Here is a 13,222-nt window from a genome sequence, read left to right on the forward strand (position 1 = left end):
TTAGTATATACGTTGACTGAGGATAAGTCAACGGTATAAATCGGTGTCTTATCTACTCCGAGGGAGTAAAGGGTATCCTCTCTGTATACTTTTTAGTCCGTGGCTGATAGTATCTTTTTCTCTGTCTTACTGCGTTGCGCATGCGCGCGGGTAACTTGGTATAATACCAACAAAAAGTTTGTTCGTCAACGCGGTCGCATTCACCAGAGGACAGTGAGAGACAAGTAATTGGTACAACATTAAGAAATCAACAATGGCGCATGCGTTTTGTATTCGTGGATGCAATAACTAACATATGGCATCGAGATAGCGGTGTCACGTATAACCTGTAAGTATGAATTATTCTTTTGACAGAACATGTCAACTTTTTGGATTGGACTGTACGGAAAAAAAACCGTTGCCAATCTCTCTCAGCATGTGTCTGAGCTCAGTGGTCTTATATAACACATTCACCAATTAAATGCTATCATACTCTTGTAACTCATTCAGAACGCGTAGGAAAGTGTAGTAGCGAGATCAGTGGTAGCTGCAATATAATGTAATAAAAGCGGTCTTTCATTGACTGTCGGCATACTCTGTCGGTACTCAGCCAAAGTGCATCAGAAATTTAAAATGTCGAAGTGTAAAACTGTTTTGTCGGTTCTCGGTAATATCTATGACAAAATGGTCTATTAAAATACCGCTTATTATTACATTGTGATTTGACATGCAACTGAACAATACGAGTATGAATATTTTAGTATAGAAGCTTACCGGTGCGTGTCGTTTGACAATTTGCATCGTGTTTGAATTTTTTTTTTTCACGCTGTATCGTATTTCGTGAGATTCATCTTCTCAATTTAATTTTTCTGCCCTCTTTAGCACCTATTTACTCTCGGCATTTAGTCCAATAAACATCCTGTTAAGATCTTTGGCTACTCTTTCTGTCAAGGTTACGAAATATATCTATATCAAAGTGCCTAAATTAATTCCGGGCAACATGTTCTACTTGAATTTTGGAAAAGAGTTTCATTAAAGTTTGCGGTGTGCGCAAATCTTGTCACTACAATACATTACGTGGCATTAGAACTGCAATTTTTGCAAAATTTCGGATCATTTGAAATGCCGATAAACTGTCTTCTCGGAGAGTAAAAATTAGATGGAATCAGTAAATATATTATGCAAAAATTGGTTTCATTTGGAAGTGTGAAATACATCGGAATCTACCCTATAGTATACCTACATAATAGTGTTAAGATACACCCGTTCAAATGTCATTTTCGCAAACTTGAAAGTTTTTTCTTTCTCACAAACTCTACTTACCAATTTTGAAACAATTAATTACGAAGTAAAGTGATTACCATATTCACTACTTTAAGCTTGCGTATTTTTTTCAAAGAGCATAATGTTCCATACGATAAATTTTTCTGTGGAGACAAAAATGAGTTCTTACACACAAGAATATAGGTCAAATAATAATCATAAGTCTTAAATAATAGATATAAGATGTATGAAAATTTTGTTAGGATAGGAAATTATAAGATGTACATACTTCTTACGAAATATTGTGTACTGAAATATAAAATGGGTATTTCTCGTGTCTGAAGGGATTCAATTTTCAATGCCATATCGGCAATTAGGATTTATGAAGCGTAGTTAAAAGACTATAAGTAAATATGTACTCGGAGTAAATCACGTAATCGACATTTCTTAAGGCTTATCTCATGTCCCAGAGTATTATTAGCGACCATCTTTTTATGAACCAATCCGTGCTGTTACAAGCATGACCTACAGGTATACAAGATGCGTAGGTATAACATACCGTGTCACATATAGTGAGATATGCATATTCAAGATAATTAGCAGGCTCTGAATGTGCTGCTCTTACATTAACACAGATCACACAAACGGAGATATACAGAAGTTGAAGCTGGCAGTTTTCCCTCTTCTGTGATTATGTAGTAACGTGTTATACTCGGTCTTCCTTGAAAATTGTTGGTATATCGTGACCCTCAATACTGCGAATTAGGTGTATTTGCTTCAGGCAATCAGCAGCCAAATGTTCGAGTTTCAAAATGTTTTCCCCATACTGGAGAGCAGCGTGGTAGCTGCCGTTCTACATAGTCATAAATATAAATGTTTCCCTCATATAATCACGAGGTTGCGCATCAATATCGTATAATATAAGTACGTTTACTATACCAGGTCGAAGTCGTGTATAAGGAAAGTTTATGCGAACTGAAGTGGACGATAATTCACCTTTCCGTACTTGACAGTGACACACGTCTGCCGATCGATTGTGATATACCTATATACCTACCTATAAGTATAGTCTAGCTGCTAAATGATATAAATCAGGGAAATTCCATTTATTTCATTTCTCTTTTATTCAGCGTGATAATTGGACGATCATATCGTGTAAACTGGTTCTCTCCACCGATTCCTCTCCGTCTGCATTGCATAAAAATTCGACAAATTTTCTCCCGTAACCGAGTGTACAGAATTGTTTTAAAATTATTCGTGTATTTTCATTTTTATTATCAGTAGATAGCGGCGCACCTGACTCGCCACTTAAGCCATGCACGGTCGCCATTAACATTTCGCGACTTGAAACAGCCACACGCTTATACAGTGCGAGGAAGTACATCGACGATCGGGAATAAATAACGAAGTGCAGAAGCGGATTTATACTGTCATCGGAAACAACAAGGACAATACTAGACACTTCAATTATGGGCGCAACGCATCTCGACGTCGGTCTACGATGTATCAAGTACCTGCTTTGTGCAGTAAACGCACTTTTTGTGGTCTGTATTGCTGTAGTATAACACACTTTACCTAACTCTCCTGTTCGCACAGAGTTACATCATTTCTGCAGCCTTGCATTACAAAAATTATACCGAATAGACTCACAGAAATGCATACGCAAGCCCGTTCTATAATCCCACAAGAATTCATACAATGTTTAGGCCAATTTTCAATCGGGGAAGCTAATTTCTTTTTTGAAATTAACTTTAAACTCATCAATCTGTTTCTCACACTTTATTCACGTGTATGGTTACTTTATTTATACTTTATTTGTCCTGACCTTGCGAAAGGAACGAGAGAGGTATTTTTATCGGTATAAGCTACTCGCAATGTATCAGCTTGTGTATTTTTCCATTTGTTTTCGCAAATGTTTCAACCTTTGGACTACATATTTTTCTAACCAGTACTATAAGATAAAATCGGAGCTGCATCAGACAATTGATGTCGAACGGCGCATTATTTCATTGATTCATTGATACGGTTCTGCAACAGCAATGTTTGTATAGTCCAATTTAAAATTGACAATTCGATCAAAGGATATTTCAACCGAAGTAAACACCCACCAATGACTCAGTGTAATTATACGATCGTGACGAACTTCGTTACATGTACTAGATTACACGCCTTCTTATCAACAGTACGGATAAAGTTTGCCGTGTTTCCTCGGCTGCGTCATGAATAGCTGTTATAAGCAATCGTTGAAAGAAACTGTTGTACTATTCGATACTTCAGTTTTCCGAACACTGTACACGCGTATTTGCCTATAACGTATGAACAGGTGCAGATACACAGCAGTTTCATCGAAATTCTTAACAATATCCAAATTATTTTTTTTATCTTTTGCGTCACTCGTTTCACGCGCAAACTCTATCATGAAATAATTATTTCCATGAGCGCGCTTTTAATTTTTGTGGTATACCCGTAATGCGTCACGCTGGTATTATGATATTGCCTGATATCTTGTACTATCAATGCATCGATTTAATATCACAGCCTTGTTTAACGTAGTTTGTAATCTTAGGGTCTACGCATACTGGTTGAAATCGGTTACGATTGGCAGCGATACGCGTAAATTTCAATTTTTTTCCACGTAGGTATCCTTGTGACATGGCGCACACTGACAGTAACCATCGACGAATGGCTTCAACCGAAAGCGAACATTATACTTAATAACTATAATTTTATACCTGTAATACAGTCGTTATGGGCTAGATGTCTGAACGAATCTGATCAGTAGCAATCAGAATCTACCTACAGACCCTCCACAACGTTAGTTCGGTAGTTGTTTAGGATTCTTTCTCTCTATCTCGATACTGTCGTATCACTAACACGTTTACCGACTAACTGCAAGTGGGACGATTTAGGTAGGGGAAGAAATGAATGTTCATGTGTTGGAAAGAAATAATGTGGTTCATTGATAATCGGTTGATAATTCTGAGTTTTGAAGTCGATACGAAGTGATTTTTCGATTTGAACGATATTGGTAGGAGAGATGAAGTGGAAGTCGACTTGTTGGAATATGGGATGGATGTAGTTTTTATATTGTTGGACTGGAAGTGATTCGGAGACAAAGCGTGTGAATTAACGGAGTGATGCAAGAATTAAAAATAGTGGGGAATAAATGCGGATGAATGAGTGAAATTTTACTTTTATTAGCCTGCGTGAGATGGGGTGGAAATATATAAGCAAAGGACAGACAAGAGATTATACGGTTACTACAAAGAGTGTGTAACGGTTACATGAGTTCGTGGTTCTGATGTAAGTCTGCCTGCAGGCTGCAACTGCAGACACGACGTGCATTATTCGAAATCTTGCATACGTCTGTTGTCAGATGGCAAAAACTCGCTGTGAGGGAAGATTCTGTTTCGACTTTGTAGAAAGACTTCCTGCAGTCTTCTTAAATTTTTACAACTTAATACAACGATACTAGAGTAATAAGTGATTAGAAAAGACTCTGTCCCAAAAGAAAAAAGGCAAAATTGCATGAAGATAATGCTGTAACAGCCAATGCACTGTACTAATTGTTACATAAATATGCTTGTTCAAATCATTATTAACACATACAATAATAAACATTGTTCGGCCGCTGCTTTCATCAAATCCGCCGATTGTTTTGAAACTTTTCATTTTAATTGTAGGATTGGTCGGAAACACCTTCGGTGAATGATTGTAGATTGTTCAATTCAACGATCTACATATTTCATAATTATTCAATAGCATCATAATTTTTATTACCTCCAGTTCTTTTGACGAAAATTTCACTCAAATTTACGTAAAAGGGTTTAGTTGATTTCAAATGTACGAAGGGTGGAATCCAAAATATGAATTCTACAACTTCGTAACGTTTTTATGAAAAAAGTACTACAGCACAGGGTAAAAAAAAATTCCTTTTCCCCAAAAATCTCTTCTGAATCGTGCGTGGATAGATTGTACACTGAGAGAAAAATTTGCGCATATAGTTAAAAATCTGTATAGTTAAAATATTATAGTCGGGAAGATAATTTTTATAGTAGAATTTACTCAAATTATTGTTCGGCGCACTATAAACACAATGTTAATTTTACCACACACTTCTAGTTGATCCAAGAACGTCAAAGGGACTATAATAATCGTACAATTAACTATATTTTTTGTTATAACGTTCACCATACACAGATGTTCATCAGGATTATATTCGTAAAGTGCGGTGAACTCTGTTCTGTAGTCTTCGATAGTATAGAGTATGGTTCAATTAACTAATTTATAATCAACTATTTACGGATAAGTATTTAGACCACCCGAGATGATTCCTGCAACTTTTGTCAGAGTTGAATGCACCATACATAATTTGACTCGACTTAAATATGGTTAACGCGAATACAGTAATTATTCAGACAAGATCCTACGAACATAGTTTCAACAACCAAACAGAAACTGTTGAAAATATTTGAAAATCTAGACACATTTACAACACAAAAGTGTAGTTGAATTACAAATTTCGTGTTATAAAGTGAACTACTAAGCATTCTCAATAAATGTGCATTATAATTTTGTGATTTTGCTTAACTTGGTTGGAAACACGCGAAAGGGTGTTTTGAATTTACTTCATCGTGCAGTAAATGTATCAGGTATATTTGGAAATTTTATTTACGGTACTTGGAATTTACTAAAAATCCTGCTGAATTCACTTGATAAATGGAATAATCTTATTGATCAGTTTTCAGTGACTGTACTCGTCATGTCCGTATGGACCGTACATTGTATTATCAATCAAATAACGTCGTAGATTCTCATAAGGTAGTTTGGCGTAGTATGTAGGGTGCCCGATTTATAATCCGAACATTGCCAGCGAAAGGGGTTCTTTGAGCCCCGGTTAGGAAAAGATAATGAGCTAGGTTTTAATCGATCCAAAATGCGTTTTCAACGATTGTAGCTACTGATAAGTTGTCAAAATGGTGTCTGCGCTCACGAAAAATCATTGAGATGAATTATCTACGAGTTCCTCATCTATTTTTTTTCATTCCAGTTTTACTATACATTTACGATGAAGGTATTCAACTCGTATAGTAAAAGTTAACAAACTGCAATCTACAATTTCTGTATTGAATTTCCAAATTATAAATCGAGTAACGATAAGTTTATCACGTTTATCGCACTAATGTTTAAACATGGTCAGGTCTTCATTATTGTACCGTTAACCATACAACTTTTGTCAGATGTAACGATAAGTTCATAGTTCGGAACAACATAATGCAATAAGTTCTATTAACTATAAATTCGTATTGTCTCCTGAGCACACTATGGTAACGACAACCACAATTTTCTCTGAGTGTAATAATCATTGTTCGTCGTCAGTTCTTACGAAAGAGAAGCACTCGTAACGAGTTCAAGAAAGAAAAAGTTGTAATGGATTGTCTTTCTGTGAAATATAGATTTTTTTTTCAAGATTAATGTAAAATAAAAAATTATTCAACAATTGCTGTTGATTTAATCGCTACCGTTCGACGCTGATCGGTGTACGTAGACCCTTATATTATTTCAAATGTTTTTCCTCGTGCATACGTATATAATACGTTTCTTGTTTTCATAAGATTAATATAAATATCTGTAACCATGTGTATTATCAGCGCAAGCAACGATCGGACGATAAGATGTACAAGCTAGCCGCATTTCAGATATACCATGTGGTTATACACATACCTATACCGGGTGACTATGTGAAAATGTATCACACCACTCGTCAACCAGCTGGCGACGATTAATTTTTTGTGGATTAGAATATGGTGTGATTCGTTCCCTCGTAGGGCGTTTTCCTTTCACGTCAATTTTCTGCCACAATACGACACTAACTGATTTCATCGGCTTATTCCGTTAGATCCGACCGCTGAAATCATTTATTCCGTTAGATCCGACCAATGAAATCGCTTATTAGTGCCGATTTGTATCGGAAAATTGATCTAAATGGAAGCGCACACAATCTTCCGGTATAATAATATGCATACCTAGCTTGCAAACGGATATGATACATTATAAGTTGCGAATACCAATTACTGTGATCGCGAATATAATCTACATGGCGTTGATCAGTCTCTAAAATAATGATTTGACTGATACAAGGATAATTCTCTAAGGATTAATTTTCCGGATAGCTAACAGGGGTGATGATCATCTCGATTGCCACAACAATTTACGCCGTTTACGAAGACTTTTCGCACTTCCTTGATCCGACTTACTTCTCGCCGGCAACTCTTCTTATGGTCGTCGGTGTCTTGATCTTCGTCATTGCTTTCTTGGGATGCTGCGGTGCGCTCAGAGAGAGTACTTGCATGGTTTTAGTGGTAAGATTCAAGATTGTTCGCTATTTAATAAAATTCTTTCAGTTATTTCATCAAATAAGACGTTAAAACAAATGTTTATTATATTTTAACTCACATTTGCGGTATAGTTTGCAGTGTCGATGTCTTTGGTGCTGATATTGGAAGCGTCCGCTGCGGTAGCTGCTTACTTTTTACAAGATGGAGTGAAAGATGTACTTTCAGACTTAATCGACACCAACATACAGCAGTATGAGAACAACCAGGAGGCTGCTTTCGCCGTAAACTTCTTGCAGTCAAAGGTATTGAAAATACATATAATCATTTTACACATTATCCGAATTTTCAATGAATTGTCAAATAACGTAGGTCAGCTGGAAACTTCCGCTAAAGTAACGATCGCAATAGTTTCTTGTAAAATCTTTCACAGTTGGCGGGTTAATCAGGCATCGGAATAAAATTAATATGGCCGTCAATGAAATGCTTACGATTTTAATTCAGTTATGAAATGATTTGCATCACTCATCAGTTGTCAAGTTCAATTTCATTTCAAATAAACCTCCAGCAAGAATGTTCCAGTCACGATTTGTGCTTAGACGAAATATTAGGAACATAGAACTTATACATGCTAGAGAAATTCACACGTATGTGTGTACGTGTATTGTCTATATTAAGGGTTTACTTTTGAACATCATGGCTTCGAATTATGAGTACGAAGTTAGTAACGTTACTTTAACTGTGCATCTATAGGAAAAATCGTTACTTGTGCACGCTTGGCAATGCCCGAAATTTAATAAGCCGTAACAAACAAAATATACTCTAATTTTGAAAAATCCAACTCCTTGAAAGTCATTATAAAATTAAAGAATAATGATTGTTTCCCTGACGTTTCGTTATACTTTAACGTTACTAACTTCGGCTTCGTTTCGAATTTTACAGCTTCGTTGCTGCGGATACGATAGTTACAAAGACTGGGACGGAGTGCTTACAGCCGACGAGAACGACATGGGGGTACCAAACTCGTGTTGCTCCTGGTACACCGCAGCTGATGATTTCTACAACGTGACCATGTGCGCTAGCGTTTACGAGGAAGGCTGCATCAGCCGGATGGCCGTGATCATTCATAGGAGCGCATTATACTTGGGTACCGGTGCGATCGCAATCGCTATGATTCAGGTGAATCTCGTACATAACGACTATTACCTATAGATCAACACCATATCGTCGTAAGAGTTCTATTCCCATTAGCAGCAGCACCCATACGTATTATTTAATAATTTTTACTAATGCGCAGATGACGGGAATAATGTTTGCCTGCATGCTTGGCCGCTCGATCAGAAGACAAAAGGTGGAGATAGAAAGACGTCGTTGGGAAGTACGCGAGAGTTTGGTGAACGGTTATCAGCAAATTGGAAAGGCAGATCCGGCCTCTACCTTCCCTGTAATTTATATGAAATCACCAGATTTCCCCCTGAAACACCCTTACGATAATGCTAATGCTTAGTCGGCGCATTATTTTTTACCGCTAAAATTATGTTTATCAATTTCGACACTAGAGTAAATTTAATGGATGACACCTTTATCCAGCCACTCCGAAGCTGAAAATTAATATTCAATGCACGTTGCAGATCAATTTAATAAAGGATTTGCATTGAAAACAAAAGAGAGATATGTAAAAAGGTGAATGGGATACAGATGACTAAACAGAAACAAAATTTGCAAAATTGAAACTTTTCGTTTTTTAGGTATATTTTGTATTTTCTAGAGATTATAATATTATGTGTATCTAGATTTAAGGGGGATTCAGAGCTTCATGTCACAAGTGTGATTGGGGAGTCAAAATATCAGAACCCATTATATGCTTCAGTAGAAACTGAACGCTCCTTCACAACAATTTATTCAGAAACGTTGAGTGTGTTTGGCATGTTTTTTTCGTGCACTCATTTCAACTTATATGAAACGCAATAGTTAGACGCCTAACAACTTGTACGAAAGGTCTTGTTGCTTGATATCCGTATAGTTTAGTAAAATATCAGGTGATTGCTCTTTTTTGACGCCACATTACAGAACGAATATGGTATGTTGGATCTTGATTCTAAGCATGCGAAATTCAAATGCTAATACATTTGGTACAAGCAGAAGCACGTGGAGCTGTTTAGTCTTATGTTATTCTAATGAAATTATCCGTTTCAAGATCATGACACAGGATTTAGGAAAATATACACATTTGTGATACAATTCTTGGCAAATTTAAAAAAATAAAAATTAAACGATACTATTATTATTACGAAAGTGATTGTTCTTAACTGGATGGAGAAACTATTTTCATCCATATTACACGTAATATCAGGAGCCATTAAATTCCCTGAACCCTAAACGTTTGTATGAAGCTATTGCAAAATCAAAAATATCGTCGTGTTCCAATTTTGAAACATTCATAAACTAGATAAAAAAATATTGAACGGCACGCGCTGAGTCATTTTTCAAGAAATCCGTGTTTTCTGAACATTTAATGTGTCGGCACAGCTAAAAAGGAAGTCACTGCTCGACCTATGACTTACAACAGAAGTTTTCTCCCCTATGAGGCAACAATCTAAGTGTATAATTTAAAACTGATTCAACTAATCGTGGAGTTACACATGTGCTTGAGTAATTTTTATATAACTGTGTAAATACATGCAAAATTACTTGCACAAAGTCGATTTCACGCTAGTAGAAACAATATCCGTAATTTTTTACAAAATTTTCTTACTACGAGGTGCAATTATTATTCAGAATGGCTAGGTGTATCGTTGAAGTTAACTTTATAAATAACAGATATTAAAAAAGTACATATATATGTGGAGGTATAAAGAAACAGTTATTGCAATATTGATATCAATGTTTAAAAACGGGTTTGCAAATTTATGAATGTGATTTATCAGATAATTTATAAATACAACTCACATTTACACTATGATATACATGTATGTATACAAAATATTGTAAAAAATTAGAATAAATTGTAATTACACCGATAACTATGACTATTCGTCAAAAAATTTCCTTAAATGACCACTTGATCGGGCAGACGCAATAAATCAATTGTATAACAGTCAAAAGACAAATAATGATAGTAGCAATGGTAATAATAACAATATACCGTGGCCTGATAAATTAAAAAAACGTACAAACATTTTGGAAAGGACAAAATTGATGACGTCGTGTTTTTCTCACAAACATTCGACATTGTAATAACCAACTAGAATGACTCAAAATCCGAACAGGTGACTAATCTTCAAGATATGATTAACATGAGTGTAAAATTCACTTTATCTACAATTGACCATTTATAAATTGATCTAATAACTTACGCTACAATATAACAGTGGTTTCCATCACCAAAATATGCGTGCTTTCTCTAAAATTTTACTACCTTCATCAAAATGATCACCACCTTCCAAGTAAGGTGGCGTAAATTCACGATACGCGATGCAAAGACGACGGCCCTTAACATCTTCCCTGAGTACAGCATGTTCCCAGTTGTACCTATTCGAAACAAAGCAACAGTTTACCTTAAAAGCACCAATAAATTTTTGTGTAGTTTTTTTTAACGTATCTTACCTTGATGCACCATATAAAACCATGAGCGATCTTGCAGGCATTGGCAATCGCACGACTACATGTTCCATAGCTTCCATATTGGGTTGCGTTTTCTTTGAATTCAAGATAGATTCGACAACAGATGGGTAAGTCTCAACGTCAGGCAAATTATAACGATACAACGCATCTGTGTAGGGTGTCATCGTGAGAACCGCATCGCCAGTGATGTTTACAGTGATTATACGCTCGCCCCAGATCCAGCAGTCATCTATATGAGGATCAATTGATGCTCCACGCAGCGGATCGTATTCAAGACTGCATTGTTCGATTGTTTGAAATCCTTGAAGCAAGGGAACGTTTGCAAATTTTTCCTGTACGAATCTCGTTGTTGCGGGAAAACCAGAGAAATTTCCCAAACGAAGTCGACGCCTTTTAAAATTGCACTTTGGCCCGTAATTCTGCAAATTATAATCAATTTCAGTTGGCATTTTGCGCTTGTAAACGAATTTGAGAAGATTTCAATACAGCCAGTGCAAACACTTGTACAATGTAGAAAATTGGAAGATTGACAATGGCATGTTTTAAATCAGGACATTTCATTTATTGGAGATACACGAACCTGTTTTCTGCGCCCGCTCTGTGAAAGGTCCCATGGCAATTCATCGAGTTTTTTAATCAAGATCTTTGCTTTATTTTTGCTTAAGAAATTTGGCTGAAACAATGATTGTCTTGTTATAATTTGTAATGATTGTCTAACTTTTCCTCTAATACCAAGTTTCGATTGCAAGTTTCAATACTACATTGACTAATCATTTTACAGGAGTATCGCATAAATGTATGGAAAGTACCTCTATGTAAACACCAGGATAGTCTATCGGCACTCCAATGTGATTTGGATGTTGATTACTAGACAAATTCCATCCGGGCCAAGCTTTGTCACAGTTGATACAGTAGACATAAGTTCTTTTATTCTGAAAAGTAAACATCTCAATTACCATGTGACCTCATAGTTGGTAGTTATAGTCATTGAAAAAAACTATCTTGATATAAGTCTTGCTATTATTTTGTATTTTTATTGTAGTTTATCCAATATGCTCAGAATTATTAGTCATGTTTTCTGATTCTCTCGAAGAGCTATTATTTTTCTAACACGTGTTTTTTTCTGTCTTTGCAAAAAATTTCGGTTCTTCTCATATTCTTTGATATTCTCTTCTAATCCTAGCCCATCAGTTCGACTTGATACTTTTACTAGAATTTCAATTTTCCTTACAACTCCATCAGAATGAATTTTATTTGTTTTTTCTCCACCATACAGTCTAGATTGAGACTTTGGCAGAGATGCTCTTTTGTAGTAGTTAGAAAAACACTTTTTATGAAAGTTTATTACAGTCAAGTGACACAGAAATCCTTGAATAGTCGAGTTCTAGCACGATGGTTATCATTTATAAATTTCTTAGAGTTGAGGTTAAAATGGTTAGAATCAAACAAGTTGTAGTTACTTGTAAATTATCGGCCAGGTTTATTCTCGGTATGCGGTATATGGTTTCGCAAATCAGACAGGATCGAATCCCTTTGCAGCCGCATGATCGATCAATTTCCATACTATTTAATTCGACGAATTATCCAATTACCGCCGGTGACAGATGCGTAAACACTTGTACTCGGTACTTGTCGTACTTGTGCAGAACGGTGACGCCAGGTGACGCTTTAAGGATTTCTCCCACTACGATCTCGCTCAGATCTCTCCCCAATTTCTGGAAGTCGCAGAACGGAAGAATCATGGAGACTAGAGGTAAGGAGGCCGAACGCAATGCTGGTAAAATGGACTGTGAAAGTGATGAACGATCCGCGGATTGTGGCAGCGCTACCACTGCGGGCTCCGTCAGCGCGGTGATTTTGAATCGTCGATTCTCTCGTATGTATCCTATTCGTAACCAGGCGCTGGTATCGCTTGTGGATACATCCCGAACTACAAGCTCTTTCATCACTTTCACGATCCACTTTTCGACGATTCCGTGATATGCGTTCAGCCTCCTTACCTCTAGTCTCCATGGGTAAAA

General features: G+C 36.4%; 2 protein-coding genes across 4 annotated transcripts; one reads left to right on the forward strand and one right to left on the reverse strand.

Moving 5' to 3' along the window:
• The first annotated feature begins 189 nt into the window (after positions 1 to 189).
• Positions 190 to 9,872, forward strand: LOC107222324 (CD63 antigen). 3 transcript variants are annotated; one of them, XM_015661636.2, is made up of 6 exons: positions 190 to 328; positions 2,524 to 2,786; positions 7,416 to 7,604; positions 7,712 to 7,882; positions 8,520 to 8,756; positions 8,875 to 9,872. In XM_015661636.2, the coding sequence occupies exons 2-6, from the start codon at positions 2,712 to 2,714 to the stop codon at positions 9,082 to 9,084; spliced, it is 882 nt and encodes a 293-aa protein (XP_015517122.1). In that variant the 5' UTR covers positions 190 to 328; positions 2,524 to 2,711; the 3' UTR covers positions 9,085 to 9,872. The 3 variants fall into 3 exon arrangements, with proteins under 3 accessions (XP_015517122.1, XP_046597487.1, XP_046597486.1); XM_046741530.1 differs by lacking the exon at positions 190 to 328 and adding an exon at positions 1,930 to 2,305; XM_046741531.1 differs by lacking the exon at positions 2,524 to 2,786 and having other exon boundaries at positions 195 to 328.
• LOC107222328 (alpha-ketoglutarate-dependent dioxygenase alkB homolog 4) lies at positions 9,523 to 12,997 on the reverse strand. The gene is made up of 5 exons (XM_015661644.2): positions 12,662 to 12,997; positions 12,011 to 12,133; positions 11,782 to 11,874; positions 11,184 to 11,620; positions 9,523 to 11,108 (listed from the first exon to the last, which is right to left on the reverse strand). The coding sequence occupies exons 1-5, from the start codon at positions 12,761 to 12,763 to the stop codon at positions 10,958 to 10,960; spliced, it is 906 nt and encodes a 301-aa protein (XP_015517130.2). The 5' UTR covers positions 12,764 to 12,997; the 3' UTR covers positions 9,523 to 10,957.
• Positions 12,998 to 13,222: the final 225 nt, after the last annotated feature.

The sequence above is a fragment of the Neodiprion lecontei genome, chromosome 5 (genome assembly GCF_021901455.1).
Source record: "Neodiprion lecontei isolate iyNeoLeco1 chromosome 5, iyNeoLeco1.1, whole genome shotgun sequence".
In the NCBI taxonomy this organism is placed as follows: domain Eukaryota; kingdom Metazoa; phylum Arthropoda; class Insecta; order Hymenoptera; family Diprionidae; genus Neodiprion; species Neodiprion lecontei.

Bases quoted from the DNA above. Each gene is read 5' to 3' on its own strand.
- LOC107222324 (XM_015661636.2), top strand. From the start codon at position 2,712: ATGGGCGCAACGCATCTCGACGTCGGTCTACGATGTATCAAGTACCTG. The intron at 7,883-8,519 runs GTATTGAAAATA...CGAATTTTACAG, and splicing joins TAAACTTCTTGCAGTCAAAG to CTTCGTTGCTGCGGATACGA. The intron at 8,757-8,874 runs GTGAATCTCGTA...ACTAATGCGCAG, and splicing joins TCGCAATCGCTATGATTCAG to ATGACGGGAATAATGTTTGC.
- LOC107222328 (XM_015661644.2), bottom strand. From the start codon at position 12,763: ATGGAAATTGATCGATCATGCGGCTGCAAAGGGATTCGATCCTGTCTG. The intron at 12,134-12,661 runs GTAACTACAACT...TTTACTTTTCAG, and splicing joins ACCTGGCCGATAATTTACAA to AATAAAAGAACTTATGTCTA. The intron at 11,621-11,781 runs GTTCGTGTATCT...TATAATTTGCAG, and splicing joins AGAGCGGGCGCAGAAAACAG to AATTACGGGCCAAAGTGCAA.